At 47.6% G+C, this 19,566-nt stretch overlaps 3 protein-coding genes across 6 annotated transcripts; 2 read left to right on the plus strand and 1 right to left on the minus strand.

Annotated features, from left to right (window-relative positions):
- Positions 1–292: 292 nt before the first annotated feature.
- On the plus strand, positions 293–3,729 carry Scrn2 (secernin 2). 4 transcript variants are annotated; one of them, XM_026386888.2, is made up of 8 exons: positions 293–413; positions 747–920; positions 1,220–1,401; positions 1,877–2,076; positions 2,478–2,693; positions 2,780–2,945; positions 3,038–3,218; positions 3,408–3,729. In XM_026386888.2, exons 1-8 carry the CDS (start codon positions 411–413, stop codon positions 3,612–3,614), a joined length of 1,329 nt encoding a protein of 442 aa, XP_026242673.2. In that variant the 5' UTR covers positions 293–410; the 3' UTR covers positions 3,615–3,729. The 4 variants fall into 4 exon arrangements, with proteins under 4 accessions (XP_026242673.2, XP_026242672.2, XP_026242676.1 ...); XM_026386887.2 differs by having other exon boundaries at positions 293–406; XM_026386890.2 differs by having other exon boundaries at positions 297–399.
- A 1,289-nt stretch (positions 3,730–5,018) lies between these two features.
- Lrrc46 (leucine rich repeat containing 46) lies at positions 5,019–10,246 on the minus strand. The gene is made up of 8 exons (XM_026387119.2): positions 10,174–10,246; positions 9,969–10,074; positions 7,785–7,893; positions 6,789–6,835; positions 6,412–6,521; positions 6,167–6,236; positions 5,695–5,840; positions 5,019–5,386 (listed from the first exon to the last, which is right to left on the minus strand). Exons 1-8 carry the CDS (start codon positions 10,181–10,183, stop codon positions 5,019–5,021), a joined length of 966 nt encoding a protein of 321 aa, XP_026242904.2. The 5' UTR covers positions 10,184–10,246.
- Positions 10,247–10,628: 382 nt separating this feature from the next.
- On the plus strand, positions 10,629–18,942 carry Mrpl10 (mitochondrial ribosomal protein L10). The gene is made up of 5 exons (XM_026386942.2): positions 10,629–10,720; positions 12,708–12,877; positions 16,219–16,383; positions 16,643–16,787; positions 18,636–18,942. Exons 1-5 carry the CDS (start codon positions 10,669–10,671, stop codon positions 18,890–18,892), a joined length of 789 nt encoding a protein of 262 aa, XP_026242727.2. The 5' UTR covers positions 10,629–10,668; the 3' UTR covers positions 18,893–18,942.
- The last annotated feature ends 624 nt before the right edge of the window (positions 18,943–19,566 follow it).

Here is a 19,566-nt window from a genome sequence, read left to right on the forward strand (position 1 = left end):
GTGACTTTGGAATTCAAGACAGGACTCAAGTAACTGAGATTCTTCCTTAATTTCCAGATGCCCCAGCAGTCCCCGATCTCTTAGGAAGCTTCCCTTTTCACGCAGATTCTTTTCCACTCCCAGCTCTAGCTCCCCACAGCGACCCCATCAGATGAGGGGCGCCCGGGTAATGAGCTGCAGGAGTCCCGCAGGACTTGACAAACCGCTGCGCTCCGAGAAGTGGTGTTCGTGCGCACCCAGGTGGAAAACAGTGGAACCGCAGGTGCGATCTTCTGGCTCCGCCTCCGGGGCCAAAGGCCTTCCAGGTCACCTAGAAGCTTCCGTCCATTGGAATCCACCCGACACGAAGCGGAGGAGGAGGCTCCGGTGACCAAGTTGGGGGCGTTGGAGGCTGAGAGAGTGAGGGGTAAATGGTACTGGGGATGGAAAGGGTGTGAATGGAAGAGGGGCGGGTCTTTGGGCATGCACAGGAGCGTGGGACACCAGCGAGAAGTGGGAGAGCCAGTGAGTCCGTACCACTCTATCCTAGACTATCAGGGCAGGACACTCAGACTAGGACTCTGCGCCACCAGCTGACTCCAAGCCATGTGCTGGGTTTGTTTGGTCCCAGGCATCAAGTGTCCGCGCTGTTCAGTGTCTTCCTTTGTATACACGTGTTGGGGGAGAGAGCGCCTTAGGCCTGAGACGTGGGCAGGATTATGGAAAGGTGGCATGAAAGGGACACAGTCGTCCCCCACTCTCCGCAGATGTCCTCCTCAATCCATGACACCCCTTGTTCCTGCGACTGCTTGGTCTCCGTGCCTCCGGCCTCTGCCATTCCGGCTGTGATCTTTGCAAAGAACTCAGACAGACCCCGGGATGAGGTGCAGGAGGTGGTGTTTGTACCAGCAGGCACTCACCCCCCTGGGAGCCGGCTCCAGGTGGGTAAGGCCTTATGCCATACTGAAAAGGGTGGCAGTTCTAGGCATTCTTCTAAGACCTTCTTCCTCTGCTTTCTACGCTTGGGAGGTTGTCAGATGTGGTGAAAAAGAAATATGAGCTTCAAGTCTACCAACCTGGACCATAAGCCTATTATTTAGCCAATGGACCCCAGTTTCCTCAGCTGTAAAATAGGAATAAGACGTTCCCAAGGACAATACCTTGGGTGATTGGCAAAGTGCCTGCACAGTGTAGGTTCTGGCCCTTTCTGAGTGGATGCTTCCTTTCTTTCTGCCTCCAGTGCACCTACATTGAAGTGGAACAGGTGTCGAAGACACATGCTGTGATTCTGAGTCGTCCTTCTTGGCTGTGGGGAGCTGAGATGGGTGCCAATGAACATGGTGTCTGCATTGGAAACGAAGCTGTGTGGACCAAGGAGCCAGTTGGGGAGGGGGAAGCCCTGCTGGGCATGGACCTGCTCAGGTGTGGATGCTTCCCTCCTCCATCTCCCTTTTCCTCCCTCCCCGAGTCTGGTTCATAGGGACAGACTCCTTTCTGCTGAATTTGCCCTTATGCCCTCCCAGGGGAGGCTTCCCTGCCCCTCCTCTCCCCTGGCCCCATCTCCTCAGTCTGATAAGGAGCCTGTCCTGGCCCAGAAATGGGATGGCACTGGTTTACATTTTTTTAAAGAGTAATTTTTTTTTTCAATTGAAATCTCTTGAAGAATCCAGGTTTATAAAACTGATAGAGCAGCTCTGATGGAGGATAAGTTTGGGGCTCAGGGCACTTCTCTCTCTCAGACTGTTTCAGGCCTTCCTATGGAATCTTCAGAGCACAGCTTAGAAACCACTGGCATAATTATGTTTAATATGACCAATGGCAGTGGGTTTGCTGTGTGACTTGGGCTTGTTACCAAATATCTCTGGGCCACTTCTGTCCCCTGACCTTTCTTTGCCAGGCTGGCTTTAGAACGGGGCAGCACTGCCCAGGAGGCCCTGCATGTGATCACAGGCTTGCTGGAGCGCTATGGGCAGGGGGGCAGCTGCCGGGAGGACCCCATGCCATTCTGCTACCACAACACTTTTCTGCTGGCTGACCGGACTGAGGCATGGGTGCTGGAGACAGCTGGGAGACTGTGGGCTGCACAGAGGATCCAGGGTGAGGGGCCCAGTGCCAGGGCCCACCTCCCAAAGTTGTTCCCCTTTGGAGGTGGTAGAGCTGGTGGGACAGAGAGGGACACCATCCAGGTGCCAACCTTTGGGGACCCTTATAGGGACTCTCCCCTCCTTTCACCTGGTTAAGTCCTCCTGTGGGTCAACCTGTCACTTCCTCTGGGAAGCCTTCCTGGACTTCCCTGGGTAGTTAGGCTCTTCCTTACATGTAAGCAGGTACCTCCTCGCCGTTGCATTTATCTCTGTGATTATTTTGTCTCCCCCACCTCTGTAGCCCCATGAGGGTAGGGTGTTCTTGTCACCATCATATTCTCAGCACCTAGCCCAGAGCTTGGCATTCAATGGGTACTTCATGATAAATGAACAACTCCCTTATCTCCTTCACAGGGGGTGCTCGAAACATCTCCAACCAGCTGAGCATTGGCACGGACATCTCAGCTGAACATCCGGAACTTCGGAGCCATGCCCAGGCCCAGGGCTGGTGGAGTGGGCAGGGCGCCTTTGACTTTGCTCAGGTCTTCTCTCTGACCCAGCAGCCTGTGCGCATGGAGGCTGCCAAGGCCCGCTTCCGGGCTGGGCGGGAACTGCTACAGAAATGGCAAGGTCTGTATGGGTGGGTGGGTGGGTGGGGTCCCAGGAGGGCCACAGTTCTCCCTCTGCTGGGAACCTCACGCTTTCCTTCTTGGCAGGGAACATCACAGCAGAGGTGATGATGGACATTCTCAGAAACAAAGAGAGTGGCATTTGTATGGACTCTGGAGGCTTCCGAACCACAGCCAGCATGGTGTCCATCCTGCCTCGGGATCCCACGCGGCCCTGTGTCCACTTCCTCACAGCCACACCAGACCCATCCAGGTGAGAAGAATAAGGGTTTGGGGTGCCACGTACCAGGCAGGGGAGGCGACAGGAGATGAGCCACCTCAGTCTTGCTGTCCATGTTCCATTAGGTCAGTGTTCAAACCTTTCATCTTTGGGGTGGGGGCGACTCAGGCCCCCCAGGTGCTGTCCCCCACTTTTGGAGTACAGGATCCTGTTCGGACCCTGCCTCGATTCCAAACTCAAGTGGATCGCCGTCACATGCTCTACCGTGGACAGCAGGTGGCCCTGGGGCTGATGGAGAGTGAGCAGGTAACCCCAGGGGATAGGGCATACCCTGGGGGAACACCCCCACACCAACTGGCACTTTGGAAATAAGGAGCTGGGAGGAGACTGCAGAGCTGGGAGAGAGGCCCCACTCTTGGAGTCAGCTGCCATGGACAGGGTGGTGACCTTGGCTTTCTCCTCCTGAGATACATTTCCCGCTCTGGCCTTTTCCAGCAGGAGCAGGGGCAGCAGCTGCGGCAGAAGCAGCGAGTCCTGGAGCAGGAAGGCTTGGAGGCTGCGCGGGGGCTTCTGGCTGGTGAGCAGACCCCAGCCCACCAGGAGCTGGGTGGCCTCTTCCAGGCCTTCGTGGAGAGGGAGAGCCAGGCCTACACAGAGCTGAGCACAAAGCTCCTCCTGGCCCAGGGCGGGGCAGGATCCTAGCCCCAGCTGCCCTGAGGTGATGGTGGTTTGGGGCAATTCCTTCCTGCCCCTTGGCCTGTTCTGTGTGGCTGATACAGCCTTGGCCCTTAATAAATGTGGTTTATTTTCTTGTTCAGTGAGCTGAATTCCAGGTTCAGTGGGGCACAAGAGGCTGGTGAGGGCAAAGGGCAGATCCAAATTTGCCACGCCAACACATTTTTGAAATTTTCTTCTTTCCTTCTTTTGTTTTATTCCTCCCTTCCTTCCTTCTAATTTTCTCCCTTCCTTCCTTCCTTCCTTCCTTCCTTCCTTCCTTCCTTCCTTCCTTCCTTCCTTCCTTCCTTCCTTCCTTCTTTCCTTATTTTCTTTCCTCTCTCAGGATTTAGCCCAGAGGTACTTAATCACATTCCCAGCCCTTTTTATTTTTTATTTTGAGACAGGGTCTTGCTAAGTTGCTTAGGGACTCACTAAGTTACTGAGGCTGGCCCCAAACTTGCAATCCTCCAGCCTCAGCCTCCTGAATCCCAGACATTACAGGTGTGCACACCACACTTAGCTCTACCCAGCACATTCTAATGAGGGAGGTGATAGGGATTAGCCATGAAATTTGTGGAGGGAATGTGAGAACAGGGAGGAAACATCCCTAATGGTGTGGGTGTTATTTTTTTGTGGGGGTGCATACGTGTGTGCGCATTAAGATCAAAGATCATGCCTTGTGTGGTAGCTGGCTTCTATTTGTGAGGACATTTATTTATTTATTTATTGTGATTGAACCCAAGGCCTTGCATGTGCTAGGCAAGTACTCTACCACTGAGCTACACCCTCAGCCCTGTCTGGGGACAATTAGGACCACAGGCTTGGGTCCTTGGCTTAGAATTGGGAAGGACACACCCTTGGAGAGGCAGTGAGGTGTACCCTGAGAGATGGCCTCCTCCATGAGGCAGTACCCACTTCCTGCCCACTCAGGAGCTGTGACGCCAACTGGGACCCTGAGGGATATCAGCCTTTTGGAAGATTAGAAATTTGTTCTTTAGCTAGGCATGGCGGTGCACACCTATAATCCCAGTGGTTTAGGAGGCTGAGGAAGGATGATCACAAGTTCAAAGCCAGCCTCAGCAACTTAGCAAGGCCCTAAGCACCTCAGGGAGACCCTATCTTTTATAAATAAGATACAAAAAAGGGCTGGGGATGTGGCTGGTTAAGCACACCTGGGTTCAATCCCTAGTACCAAACAAAAAAAAAAAAGGAAGGAAGGAAGGAAGAAATTAGTTTTTTAGAATTAAGTTGCTATTTTATTTACTGGTTCCTTCCCCTGAGGTGCCACCAAGTGACATGAAAAGCCTAGAGACAGTTTACCAGGGAGAGGCTCCTGCCACAGGTGAGGGGTGAGAGGACAAGAGGAAGCTCACATAGGGAGGCCACACGTCACTTCTTGGTATTTTTGGCTGCAGTTTTGGTTGTGCTAAGGGACCCAACCAGAGAGGCTTTGGGGGCTGCTGCTGCTGGGGCCCCCTTCCTTGCCTGGACAGAGCTTGGCTGGGCCCTGGGAACCAGAGTGCACGGTTTCTTGGTGGGAGATGAGGCTTGGAGTGAAGAGGCAGCCTCAGGGGGTGACTCCTTCCCTTGCTCTGGAGTGACAGAAGGGCTGCTCTCCCCAGCCTCGGGTACCCCGTGCTGCAGGGGCAGCTCAGTAAGGGTGGGTTGGATCTCCATCCTCAGAAGGTGCTCTGTCAGGGCCTCCTGCTGCCTGCGCTCCTGGTGTCTGCTCAGCTGCTCCAGCTCCTTGAGGAAGCCTGGGAGGGGCCAGGTTGGTGGCTGGAGCCTAGGGCTCAGCAGGAGGGCCCTCTGGGTTCTGGAAGGTCTCTGGGTGATCCTGCACCACACATCCTTAGTAGGGAGGAGCCCAAGGCTGACAATGGGGAGGAGTGAGTCCTCTGCATGCCCAGGACAAGGACCTGGCCTGGCTGCACTTTCTACCACCCATGGCCCAGATGCTGATTGGGATTGAGGCCACTCCCCAGATACCACCGCCCTCTTAGCTTCCTCCAGACCCCATAGGTTGGGCTCTGGGGAGGCTGCAAGCCATGGAAAACAGTGTCACCTCGCTCTGAACAGAATGGGCCACTCAGCTCCGGGAACTCATCGTCACCATCAGAGGCTTTGTCCTCCTCATCTGAGGCCCAGCGCTCCGACACAGGCTGCCCATCCAGGTCCAGGAGCAGTGGTAGGGCTCCTAGCACCATCTCCCTGCAAGGCAGTAAGAGCAGAGGCTACTGAGGAAGGCATCCTTGGTGTGGAACCTGGGAGGACACAAGGACACATGTCACAGCATCCACACCTGGACAGGTAGCAGCTCATGGTCTAGCAGTGGGGCCTCAGGTCAGCCCCAAAGAGCTAAGGGCTGGCTCCTGTGCAGCATGGGAACGAAATGGGAAAGGAGCAAACTTGAACTGTTGGGCTGGAGGAGCAGGGGCCATGGGCAATGCCAGGTTTGCAGGCTGGGAAGGAGCCCTTGTGGAGTTAGTAGGTGGAACTTAACCAGGACCTTGTTCCTCCCTCCCTCAGTCCCTCACCTGTAGCACTTTTGCTTGGTGCAGCTGTTGCCAGTCAGGTTGAGGATGAGGAGGCTCTGGGGGAGCTCATCTGTACATGGAGAGACACAGGGATTGAGGCTCTCATACCAACTCTGCACCCTCCGAGGATGAAGTGTATGTGCAGGATTGTGTTGAGCACAAGCACAGGGAGGTGGCGGAGGAGGGCAGAAAGAGAGGTCCCCACACAGGACATGTGCCATGAGCCAGGGCTAGGGTGTTCCTACCCGGCTTCAGCGTTTCTATCAGGTTCTCAGAGAGGTCCAGAAACTGGAGGTATGGGAGGTTGAGGAGGTTTTCCACGTGCCTGATTCTGTTTCCTGCTAGAGACAGGAAACTAGGGAAGGAAGGGTGGGGGGCAGAGACAGCACTGTTGAGGAAGAGAGGAAGACACCAGACACCTGGGCCCCCTGTCAGGCAGCTGGATGACTAGTGGGGACACCTGGCCTATGGGAGTAGAGGAAGCAGAGCAAGGCTTGGAAAGAGCTGATCAAGGCTGATCAAGAGCCAGGCTTGAAAAGCTCTGAGCAGGTTCTTGGGGTATTGCCGTGTTTCCCCTCCCACTCCTTACTCCTTCCCCCACCTGAGCCTTGTTGCCACATACCGCAAGGAGGGGATGCAAGCCAGGTTCTCAATTCGCTGGATCTTATTCTGCAGGAAGAAACCAAAGTGGGGGAAACCAAGCTGTCAGTTGGGTGGGGAGCCCTGTAAGGGGACAAAGCCCCAGTACCACAGCTGCACTTAAAGCTGGAGATGTTGCACTTTGGGAACAACCCCACTCCTGACTGGTTGTCACTATCTTTGGGAGATGATTGGCTTTCTTTGGATGGATGGTTAAAAGTATAAACTTGGGGCTGGATAAACTGGTTTGAAGTACCCTTTTCTGACCCCACAGCCAAAGAGGGACCTTGGAATCAGGGAAGGAAACCAAGGGCCACTAGAAAAATGGAAAAAAGCCTTGGTGGTGACTTGCATGCCAAAAGGGGAAAATGAGCACATATTCATTTGATTTGGGCTGGGGATGTGGCTCAAGAGGTAGCGCGCTCGCCTGGCATGCGTGCGGCCCGGGTTCGATCCTCAGCACCACATACAAACAAAGATGTTGTGTCCGGCGAAAACTAAAAAAAAATAAATATTAAAAAAATTAAAAAAAAATCATTTGATTTGAAGACTTTCTGTGGGGAAACTGAAAGGGAGCTGGGAATATGAAGGTTGAGGGAGTCTGAAGACCACCACCAATGTCTAGCAGCCTTCAAGGATCCAAAAGGTGTACAGGAATCTTCAATTTTCTTCTTCTTCAAAACAGGAATGGGCTTGGGCTGTATAATATGAAAAGTCTAGGGCAGATACCAAGAAGAACTAGACCAAAAGAAGTGTCTGATTAAGGAGCAACAATTCAAGGGCATGTTCAAGATCTCTTTCAGAGGGATCAGTCTTTCAACTGAGGAGAATTCCTGATTTATTTGGGAATGATTTAAACATAGACCTATTTGTCTGAACATCAAAGAAGGCACAAGATGACCTGTTTGGATGCTTTTGGATTAGACAGACCTAGTTCACAAGGGGTCAGGGGAAAGGAAGAGCAAGGGGCAAGAGTTACCGCTTGTAGATAAAGACTGTGAAGATTCTGGAGACTCTCTAAGTTCTTGATAGTGGTAATCCCCTCCCGGTCCAGGCGGACAATCTGCAGCTCAGCAAGGGTGTGAAACCTGGGAGAAGATTGGGTGGAGTGGTGTGACAAAGCTCACCTCTATGGTTTCAGCAGGAGAGATGGGAGGGAGGAGGAGGAGAAGAGATGTTTTGAGGAGGGGTAGATGGCTGAGTGACTCTCATCATTGTCAAGAACAGCTTCTTGACCCATGAAGTGATGTCCAGGTCATGAAGCTGGCTTGCTAGGAGACCTCTATCTCTGTTGATGGCACTGGGGAGAATCAGACTGAGAGAGTAGAGGCCCTTTGGGAAACTGAGTGAAATCCATTCATGATTCCTGGAGAGATTTGGAGGCCAGAAATTCTTTCTTGGGCCAGCCTGGATGGTAGGTGGGGCAGTAATGACAGCATCTATGCAGGAAGATTCTTCCTCATTCTACCTTTTGAGTGGTCCATGGAGTGGAAAGTCACCCATTCCATCCATGAATTCATTCATTAATTCCACAACATTTACTGGGTTCCAACTAGAGATAAATGACAGAGTCTCTGCCCATCACTCTTAGGGAAGTCTTCAGACTCCCCCAGCCTTCATCTATGACAAGTGGGTGACAGAGCCAGGTACAAGGGTCTCTGGCAGCTGTGCACCAGGTCCGGAATAAGGGGATCCAGAATTGCTTTCTAGAGGAAGTGACAGATGAGTAGGAGTTAGCTACAAAGCTGGGAGGGAGACAGGGAGAAGGCATTTCAAGCAGAATGAACAGTACATGTGTATGCTAATTCAGCCCTTCTCAAACTTTAATAGGCCCACCAATCCCTTGGGATCATTAAAATGCAGATTCTTATTCAGTAGTTCTGCGGTGAGCCTCAGATTTTTTTATTTCTCACGAACTCCTAGATGAATGCCAATGTTGCTGCCCCCAACACCTTTGAGTAACAAGGTGCTAAGGTGTGAGAACACACTAATGGAGAGTTGTTGGAAATAGGCTGAAGAGAACAGAGGCCAACTCATTTTAAGGCATTTGGAGTTTATTGTGGCGAAATAGGGAGCTGAGGAAGTTTCTATTACAGAGTACCTGATCAGATTTGTTATTTAAAAGGATTGCTTTAGGGCTGGGGATGTGGCTCAAGTGGTAGCGCAATGGCCTGGCATGCATGTGGCCCGGGTTCGATCCTCAGCACCACATACAAACAAAGATGTTGTGTCTGCCGAAAACTAAAAAATAAATATTAAAAGAAATTCTCTCTCTTTAAAAAAAAAAAAAAAGGATTGCTTTAAATAAATAATGTAGCTCAAGCGGTAGAGCGCTCGCCTGGCATGCACAGGGCGCTGGGTTTGATCCTCAGCACCACATAAAAAATAAAAATAAAAAAAATAAAGATGTTGTGTCCACTGAAAACTGAAAAAAAATTTAAAAAAGGATTGCTTTAAGCCATACAGTACTATACACCTGTAATTCCAGCAATTTGGGATTTTGACGTAGAAGAACCACAAGTTCTAGGCCAGCCTTGGCAATTTAGCAAAACTTTAATAAAGTGCCCTGGGTTCAATCTCAGTATTAAATAAATAAATAAAAAGATTTCTGAGAAGGGATGACAGCCTTATCTAAGGCAGCTGGGTGAGGACGCTGGAAAGCAGATTTTTTTTTTTTTTTTTTTTTGGCACTGGGAATTAAATCCAGAGGCCAGAGGTGCTGAACTACATACCCAGTCTTTTTTATTTTTTTATTTTGAGACAGGGTCTCTCTAAGTTGCTGAGGCAGATATTGAACTTGCAGTCCTCCTGCTTCAGTTTCCTGAGTTACTGAGACTACTGCACCACTGTGCCTGACTGAAAGGAACGATTTTTTAAAAAAAAATTTTTTAGTTGAAGTTGGATACAACATCTTTATTTTATTCATTTATTTTTATGCAGTGCTGAGGCTCGAACCCAGCACCTCGGATGTGCTAAGCAAGCACTCTATCGCTGAGCCACAGCCACAGCCTCTAAAAGGAACAATTTTTAAGGAGGGAAAATCATTGGACACGATCACTGATTGGAGTGGGAGTAAGTAAAGAAACAAGGATGCGTGGACAAATCTGTAGGGTTCAGCGAACCGGTCACTACGTGCACGCCCCCCCCCCACCCCCGCACTCACATCTTCTCTGACAGATCTTCATCCTCAGGGTAGGTCAAGTTCCGCTCAGTAATAAGGGCCTCAGTAATGTAGACATCCTTTTCCTCTGGACTCTGGGCAAGTTTAGCTGTGAAAACATGAGTCCAATTGTCATCTTTCTTCTTTCTTGGAGGCTGACCCTACCGTTGTCCAACTGTTCTACTTACCAACCCACTTCCCTACTTACCCCCAGGCATGATGTAAAATAGACAGCTGCTAGCTTGAGGCGAGAGAGGAACGAAGAAGAGCGGAGAAGTTCCTAAGGATGGACTGTTCTTAAGGATGGCCAAACCGAGAATGGCGGGTGAGAGAGAATCCTAGACTTGGGAGACAGTGGAAAGGGGTTGACTCAGAACAACTTGTTAGGGATGTAGTCGAAGACAAGTAAATAGGGGTGAAGGGTCTGGAGTTTGTGGGGGTGTGGAAAGACTTTGCTGGCAGCAAATTGGGCGGTTGTGGGTAGGAGGGATGAGAAAGGGGCGGTTTCCTAGAGTTCGTATCGTTGCTAGGATACCGGACGCCAGCTAGAGAGGAAGTGGGGAAGTGAGGGTGCCTCTCTGCGCATGCGGATTACGGCTCTATCCGGAAGATTTGCCCACCACTTCCGACCCCAGGGTTCGCTGGCCCATAATCCTTAGCTTCTTCCGGCTCCGTACCAATTCTGTCTGTTTTTCCGGTGGCGATGGCTGCGGCCGCAGCTGGAATGCTGCGAGGGGGTCTCCTGCCCCAGGCGGGTAAGGAGCGGCCCGTAAGATCTCACTGCGTATTTGGCCAGCGCTCTCTAATCCTCGTCTCCCCTCCTCTACTTCTGGCACTTCCGGTTGTCTCTGACTCTAGAGATGTCCCGGTGATCCCTGACACCAGCTAGATCGCGGGTCTTATCCCATCTAATTCCCTGTGACTCTAGATTATCATAGCAACGATGTCACCAACAAAAGCATTTATTCCTTACGTCCCGATCCCCCTGCCTTGGGTTTCTTTACCCCACCACTTAGCTCTCGCCCCTGGTTGCACCAGTCTTTGCCCGAACTTTTGCCTTATGCCTCTTTTTGAAGCTCTAAGCCTGATTGTCTCTTCCTCAAGTTTTCCCTCTGACCTCTGTAAAGCAGGTTTCTTCAGTTAATTGTGTATCTTGTACCCTGTTTACTGACCCCCTCGTCCCATTATAGCCTGTAATTTTACTTTTACTTATTCGTTTATCTCCTGGGTTAAGCTCTGAAAGGACAGAATCATTTATACAGCGTAGCCAGCAGGCAGCATGGTTTCTGACCTTAGTGGCATGCAGCAGATAATTGTTTAATGAATTAATTAGAGCATTTATAGGCCAGGAACTGTGATAAATGTTTTACACATATTATCCCATTTAGATCTTGAAGCATCCTGTAAGGAAAGGATTACCATCTGCCCTTTACAGATGAGGAAACAAGTTTTGGACCAGTTTAGTGACTGGGCAAGGTCACACTTAGTAAGTGGCTGAAGAAATATTAAAATTCAGTTTCATCCGATTCCAAAGCCACTTATAACAATTAGATTTTGTGGCCACTGGCAATAAACTTCTAGCCCCAGCAGGTCTCCATGCTGTCTGTCAGAGCTACCTTCTAGCAGACCCTTTTTCTGAGGTCCCATCTCAGCCTTGGGAGGGGCTGAAATTGGGAAACATTAGGCTTGGCCCTTGTGTTGAGGATGAAGGGGTCACTTTAGCTCAGGGCTTTAAGTGTCTCTTTGTTTTCTGAGGGGTGCTCTCAAGCATTGCCTGTCAACAAGAAGAGAGAAGGGAAGAGAGATGTGGAAGAGTAGCATAATGGTCAGGTAGCATACTGGTCATAAATGTGTGCCCACCCTCACAGGCAGTGTTTGAGCATGGTTTTCAAACTTGAGCATGCATCAGAATCACCAGGAGAACTTATTATTTTTTTTTGGTGGTACTGGGAATTAAACTCTGGGCCTTTCCTGTGCTAGAAAAACTTTCTACTACAGAGCTATATCTCAAGCCCCCACCAGGAGGATTTTACTAATACACTTTGCTAAGCCCTACCCCAGAGTTTGTGATTCAATAGGTCTAGGGAAGGTATTTCTAACAAATTACTGGAGGATGCTGATGTTGATGGCTGAGTGAGGGTAGGTTATACTTCAAAAACCACTGACTTGGACCAGGGGTTGGCATATCATGGCAAGGCTAGTCACTGAGGTTTTTTATTTTTGTTTTGTTTTGTGGTGCTGGAGATTAAACTTGGGAGTATGTTAGGCAAGTATTCTACCACTGAACTGTAACTCCAGCCCCTGGTCACTGTATTTTATAAATAAAGTTTTATTGGAGCAAACCTTATCTGTTTTTTACATAAATGTCCATGGTCACATTTTGGCATAGTTGAATATAAGTGACAGATAGTACAGCCCCCAAATCTAAAATATTTACTATTTGTCCATTTAGGAAAAGGTTTGCTGAGCCTTTTCCCCCTTTAATGTGTTTGGAATATTTTCTCCTTTGTTCTCATTTTTTATCCCAATTCTGCATAAAAAGCAAGCTGGAGAAATGGGAGCCTCAAAACATCAAGCTCTAAAAAAGAGAAGGTTTGGGATTTCAGGATTTCTGGCAGGCACTTCCTTGTCTATCTCTGTGAGCCATGTTGTGTCTGTCTAGAGGGTGTGCTTTTGCTCCATTTGGGCAAACTAGGGCCTCCAAAAGATTGTATTTCACTGTGTTACCATCTCCTCCCTCAGGCCGGCTGCCCACCCTCCAGACTGTCCGCTATGGCTCAAAGGCCGTAACCCGCCACCGTCGTGTGATGCACTTTGAACGTCAGAAGCTGATGGCTGTGACTGAGTATATTCCCCCCAAACCTGCCATCAACCCAAGGTGCCTGCCACCTCCCCCCAGCCCTCCCAAGGAGGTAAGGAGGAGACTGCATGCACATCACTTGGTGGTGGGATAGTGGATTAAAATTATTTTTTCTCTCATAGTGAGTGGGACTCCAAACCACAGTCACTCATATCATTGTTTCATTTCTACTTGATCCTGTGGCCCAGGTACTTTAAGATGAAATCTGCACTTGATTCTACATTTGCCTGTGGGTTCTATGGATTAGATGGCCTCCTGGATTTCCTTCATTCTGTTCTTATCTCTAAAAATGTGTGTGGGGGGGCTGGGGTTGTGGTTCAGTGGTAGAGTGCTTGCCTAGCATGTGTGAGGCACTGGGTTTGCTTCTCAGCACCACATGAAAATGAATAAATAAAATAATGGCATTTAAAAAATGCATGTGAAAGCTACCTGGGCAGGTGGAGGGAGGGGAGAGGTCTCTGCTATTTTTGTGTTTTTTGTTTTCTGTTTTTTTGCAATGTTAGGGATCAAACCTAGGGACTTGTGCATGCTAAGCAAGCACCCTACCACTAAGTGACACCCCAATCCTCTCCTGTCTTAAAAGGAGTTGACGCTTCCATGTTTTCCTAAAGAAATGAGAGAATCATTCTGTCCTTAAAAAAAACAGGAAGACTAGTGGAGTTTTGTATCTTTTAAATTTTTTTTTAAAATTTATCTTTATCCTGTTTGCCTTTATCCTATTCATTTATTTATATGAGAATCGATCCCAGTGCCTCACACATGCTAGGCAAGTGTTCTACCACTGAGCCACAACCCCAGCCCTGGGAATTTGTATCTTTTTAGTGGCTTTTGTTTTGTATACCTAATAAATTCTAGTATTCTAGTTGTCTGCTGCTTCTTAAGGATTAGGTAGCTGTCTTCTCTTGCAGGAGAGAAGGACATCAGCAACTGCAGCCTGAGGGAGTTAGGTCAGATGGAAGAGATGCTCTGAGTCATTGAGCAGCTTCCTCAAAGGTGAATGAGAAGACAACCTAGCATCTGGGTTTTTGCCTGTGAAAACAAAGAGAACTCTGAAATGGCCCTGTAGGGTCAGCCCATGGAGCATTGCTTGGCAAACCACACTTTAGTGACTGGGCCTCTTCCATCAGTACTTAGGAAATTTTTGTTTGGTTTTGCATCTTTAAAAAAAAAGCAAACTTAAATATTACTCGACCTTTATTTTTTTGTTTTGCTTTTTTGAGATGAGATCTCACTATGTACCATGTTCTCCAGACTGATCTTATTTATTTATTTATTTATTTATTTTAGTTGTCAATGGACCTTTATTTTATTTATTTATATGTGGTGCTGAGAATTGAACCCAGTGCCTCATGAGTGCTAGGCAAGTGTGCTACCACTGAGCTACAACCCAGCCCTCCAGACTGATCTTGAATTCATGAGCTCTAGTGATCCTCCTGCCTCAACCTCCCAAGTAGCTGGGGCTATAGGCATGTGCTGCCACACCTGGGTCAATCCAGTTAAAGTCTATTCACAGCATTTCCCTCTCAGTTCAGTCAAATTGTATGGAATTTTTCTTCCATACTTTTTTCTTAGGCCATTTGGGCATGCTACTTCTTAACTGTAGAAGAATCTAAAATAGCACATGCAATAGAACTTTGTGGAATGAAGGAGATGTTCTATATCTGCACTGTCCAATATGGTAGCCACTTGCCACTTGTGACTACTGAGCATTTGAAATAAAGCTAGTGTGACTGAGTAACTGATTCTTAATTGTGTTTGATTTTAATTACTTTAAATATAAATAGCCACATTTGCCTTAGTGGCTACTATATCAAACACGGCAGGACTGGAACCTACATTTAGTACAATATTGTATTTTTTTCATGGAATTCTGCAAAAAGCACATGACTTCTAGGTTGTCCACTTTTTAAATATATTTTATTATTTTCAATTTTTTTTAATGTTTTTTGTGGTGCTGAATCAAACCCAGGGCTTTGAGAATACTAGACAAGCACTTTGCTACCAAGGTACATCCCCAGCTAAATAAATTTTAGATTCTTTGCTTTAGGGAAATAGAAAATCTTAAACAGTGTTGTAGAGATATGTAAGTGTATTCTTAGGTCCTGAGGTTCTCAATTTTGAGAAACATTTTCTTAAGAAAATTAAGTTTTGGGCTGGGGTTGTGGCTCAAGCGGTAGCGCGCTCGCCTGGCATGCATGCGGCCTGGGTTCGATCCTCAGCACCACATACAAACAAAGATGTTGCGTCTGCTGAAAACTAAAAAATAAATATTAAAATTCTCTCTCTCTCTCTCTCTCTCTCTCTCTCTCTCTCTTTAAAAAAAATGAAAATTGGGCTGGGGATGTGGCTCAGCGGTAGAGCGCTTGCCTGGCATGCGTGCGGCCCGGGTTCGATCCTCAGCACCACATACCAACAAAGATGCAAAGATGTTGTGTCTGCCGAGAACTAAGAAATAAATATTAAAAATTAAAAAAAAAAATGAAAATTAAGTTTTGTTCTGTGAAAAATGTTTTGTCTCACATTTAAACTAACAGTGCAAAAGTTGTGTTGTATTTTTCTTTCTTTCTTTTTTTTTTTCTTTGTGGCAGGGGTACCAGGGATAGAACACAGGGGTACTCCACCACTGAGCCACATCCCTATTCCTGTTTTATACTTTATTATATTTTATTTTTAATATTTTATTAGTTGTTGATGGACCTTTATTTATTTTGTTTGTTTAATTATTTATTTATATGTGTTGCTGAGAATTGAACTCAGTGCCTCATACATGCTAGGCAAGCACAACCCCAGACTGTATTTTATACTTTATTTAGAGACAGGGTCTCATGAGTTGCTTAGTGCCTCACTTTTGCCAAGGTTGGCGTTGAACTCACAATCCTTCTGTCTCGGCATCTTAAGCAGCTGGGATTACAGGTGCACATCACTGCACCCGACTCTTTTTTTTTTTTTTCCTTTTAATTGGTGTTATAGATTGAACCTGGGTCCTCATGCATGCTAAGCACAAGCTTTGTCACCCAACTATATCCTCATCTTGTATTTATAACTGGTAAAATAATTTAATATGAATACAATGTCAGATTGATAACTGAAGTAATTTTCACAATATTATTGTCAAACAGTGTTGACTAGGGAGCCTGCTGACCTGTTTGGGGAGGTCAAGAGTTCTTAGGTTTGAAAGCACTACTCTGAAGATTGTGATTAGCTAATGAAAACAGAAGGGTTACAGTGGGAGGTGTTATACCTCACTGAGTCAGGTGCCCAGCTACCTCACCTGATCCCCAATGTGTTGCACATTTGGCCATCACCGAAAGCCCCAGTGCCTATCTGGGAGAGATTGAGAGCTGCCAGGGGGATAGACAGCTGATGTCCCTCAGCATCCCTTCTTGCCTTCAGGAAACAGGCCTCATCCGGCTCCTCCGTCGGGAGATAGCAGCAGTTTTCCGAGACAACCGAATGATAGCCGTCTGCCAAAATGTGGCCCTGAGTGCAGAGGACAAACTTGCCATACGGCACCAGCTGCGGAAACACAAGATCTTCATGAAAGTCTTTCCCAATGAGGTAGGGGTGACTCTGTCACAAGGCCTGTCTTTTCCACCCTTTGCTTTCATGCCTGCCAGACAGAGGTTGGCTCTGCTCCCTCCATAGCCTACTTCTGACTCCTCCCTTAGCTGGCCTAGACAAACCACCTCCTAGTCGGGTGCCTAAGCTGCAGTTAAGGGCTGAGGGGTTGCACCTTCACCTGATGTGGCCCATGACCAAGGTAAGTGTCACTTGTCCCCACTTTCTCCCCATCAGCCATTCTTTCTTGCCATCCTAGGTCCTGAAACCCTTTCTGGAAGATTCCAAGTACCAAAATCTGTTGCCCCTTTTTGTGGGACACAACATGTTGCTGGTCAGCGAAGAGCCCAAGGTCAAGGAGATGGTGCGCATCTTAAAGGGTGTGCCTTTCCTACCACTGCTAGGTGAGCAAACATTCCTGCCAGTTAGATCTGGGAGTGAGGTGGGGCAGGTGCCACTAGCCTGGTGCGGTCTACAGGGAACATGCTGTCATGGATGGGACCAGAATCAACGGCAGGTTTATTGAGGGCTGACTGTCATTTGACACCTCTGTTGTCTCACAGCCCCACTTCTGTGCTAGAGGAAAGACTAAGGAAGACCGAAAGGGGGCTCTGGGGTGGGAGACGGCAAATTCAGACACCTTGAGTCTGCGATGTAGTGGGTGCTGAAACCCACACAAATAAAAGGTATTTAAAATAAATATCTGAAGTAAAGGGTGCTGGACCAATGACCAGTTTTTCCAGATTCTTCTAAGACTCACTAGGGTGCTTATCTGTAAAGAATATTGCCCATGTCCCTAGGAAATTTGAATTTTATAGGAAAACCATTTTTATAGTACCACCCGTGATTCTTTTTTTTCCTTAAATTTTTCTGTTGTAAAATACATATAATATAAAATTTACCGTTTTAGGAGCCAGAATTTGTGGCACACACTTGTAATCTCAGCAACTGGGGAAGCCAAGGCAGGAGGTTTGCAAGTTCAAGGGCAGCCTCAGCAATTTAGTGAGACTCTCAGCAACTTAGTGAGACCCTATCTCAAAATAAAAAATGAAAAGGACTGGGGATATAGCTCAGTGGTAACACACCCCTGGGTTTAATCCCCAGTATGAAAAAATAAAATAAATTTTACCCTGTTAACTATTTTAATTAATTTTAGTATTTTTTTTTTAGTTATACATGGACAGTTATACCTTTATCTTATTTATGTGGTGCTGAGGATCAAACCCAGGGCCTTACACATGCGAGATGAGCACTCTACTGCTCAGCCTCAGCCCCCCTGCTAAATATTTTTTTTTCCTCTCTCTCTTTTTTTTTATTTGTTTTAATTAGTTACACATGACTGTACAATGATCTTGACATATCATACATTTGAATCAGATGGGATATAATATCTCATTTTTCTGAGTGTACAGGTTGCAGAATTACATTGGTCATGCAGTCACATATATATCCACAGCAGTAATAATGTCTATTTTATTCTGCTGTCCTTCCATTCCCCCCTTCCCCTTCCCTCCCATCACTTCTCTCTACCCAATCTAATGTGACCCACTTCTTTTTTTCCCCCCTCACATCTTCACCTGCTATTTTTAAAAGTATAGTGATGTTAAATACATTTATAATATTGTGTAATCACCATCTCCATAACTTTTTTTTTTTTTTTTGAGAGGGGCCTAATTAAGTTGTATAGGGCCAAGGCTGGGTTTGAACTTGTAATCCTCTTGCTTCAGCCTTCTCAGTCACTGGGATTACAGGTGTGTACCACCAGTCCTGGCTTCCATAACTTTTCATCATATATTTGTATATGTCATAGATGGACCCAATACCTTTATTTTATTTATTTATTTTTATGTGGTGATGAGGATTGAGCCCATTGCCTTACACATGCTAGACTAGACCTTTACCCCATTGAGCCCCAGCCCCAGCCAGCCCCTAATTTTCATTTTGTAAAATTGAAACTCTATCAAATAACTCCCTGTTTTTTCCCTCCACTCCATGATTCTGTTTTTAAGAAAGTTTAGGAAATGCTGACTTCAGGGGGTTGGGGCCATTGGATGCATGATGCAAGTTTTCAGAAGGAAGGAAGGGAGGGTAAAGATCTCTACTGATGGGAGTGGGTGTGGCAATGGAACCCAGACTTGGGCAGGCTGGGAGGGGAGAGAGGGGCAATGGAGAGCAGATTCCTAGGGTTGGGACATTATTTCTAGAGAAGACAGGCATTTGTGGGGAGCCCAGCTGACTCTCTGTTCTTCCAGGTGGCTGCATCGATGATACCATTCTCAGCAGACAGGGCTTCATCAACTACACCAAGCTACCCAGTCTGTCCCTGCTGCAAGGGGAGCTGGTAGGAGGGCTCGCCTTCCTCATGGCCCAGACTCACTTCTTGCTTCAGCACCAGCCCATCCAGCTGACGGCCCTGTTGGGTCAGCATGTCAGACAGCAGCGAGAGGGGGACTCTGCCACTTTGGCCACTGGGAAGCCTGATCCTCCTGACCCTGTTCTGGACTCCTAGCCAGCCTGTTTTGCCAAGCCATGCCCATAAATATACTCTGCTCCTGTTGACTGTGCTGTCTTCTGTCAGAGTTGTGGAAGAATTTGGGGTGGGAGAGTGTCATGTGACTTGACTTCTATTAACAAAGACCTCCTTGGGGGCAGGGCCACTTGGAGATACACAAGAATTCCATATCAGAATGGAGGCTGCTAATTACTGTCTTTTTTTTTTTTTTCCAGTTGTAGATAGACACAATATCTTTATTTATTTTTAAGTGGTGCTGAGTATTGAGCCAGTGCACTCTACCACTGAGCTACAGCCCCAGCCCCTAATCACTCTTTGTCCTTAGTTTTCCCAAATTGGTACCTGATAGTGCAAAGCCTGTCAGTTCTCCAGGTACAAGGCAAAGAGCCAGGAAAGATGAGGATCTTGCCTCTGCCTCCTTACCACAGTTCTTTACTGCATATATCTCCACAGCCCACCCTCTTGGGGCTACAACCTGTCACAGTAGCTCAGCTAAGTAAAGACTGTATACATATCAGTTTATTCCTCACCATGTTGTCCCCATTTCACAGAAGATGAAGAGTCAGAGAAGTTAAATAGTCTGCACAAGGTCATGTAGCTAGTAAATGGCAGACAGGGACTCAAATCAGACTTTCTGTTCTGATGACCTCACCCAGAATTTTGACACCAAG

The sequence above is a fragment of the Urocitellus parryii genome, chromosome 7, assembly GCF_045843805.1.
Source record: "Urocitellus parryii isolate mUroPar1 chromosome 7, mUroPar1.hap1, whole genome shotgun sequence".
NCBI classification, from domain to species: domain Eukaryota; kingdom Metazoa; phylum Chordata; class Mammalia; order Rodentia; family Sciuridae; genus Urocitellus; species Urocitellus parryii.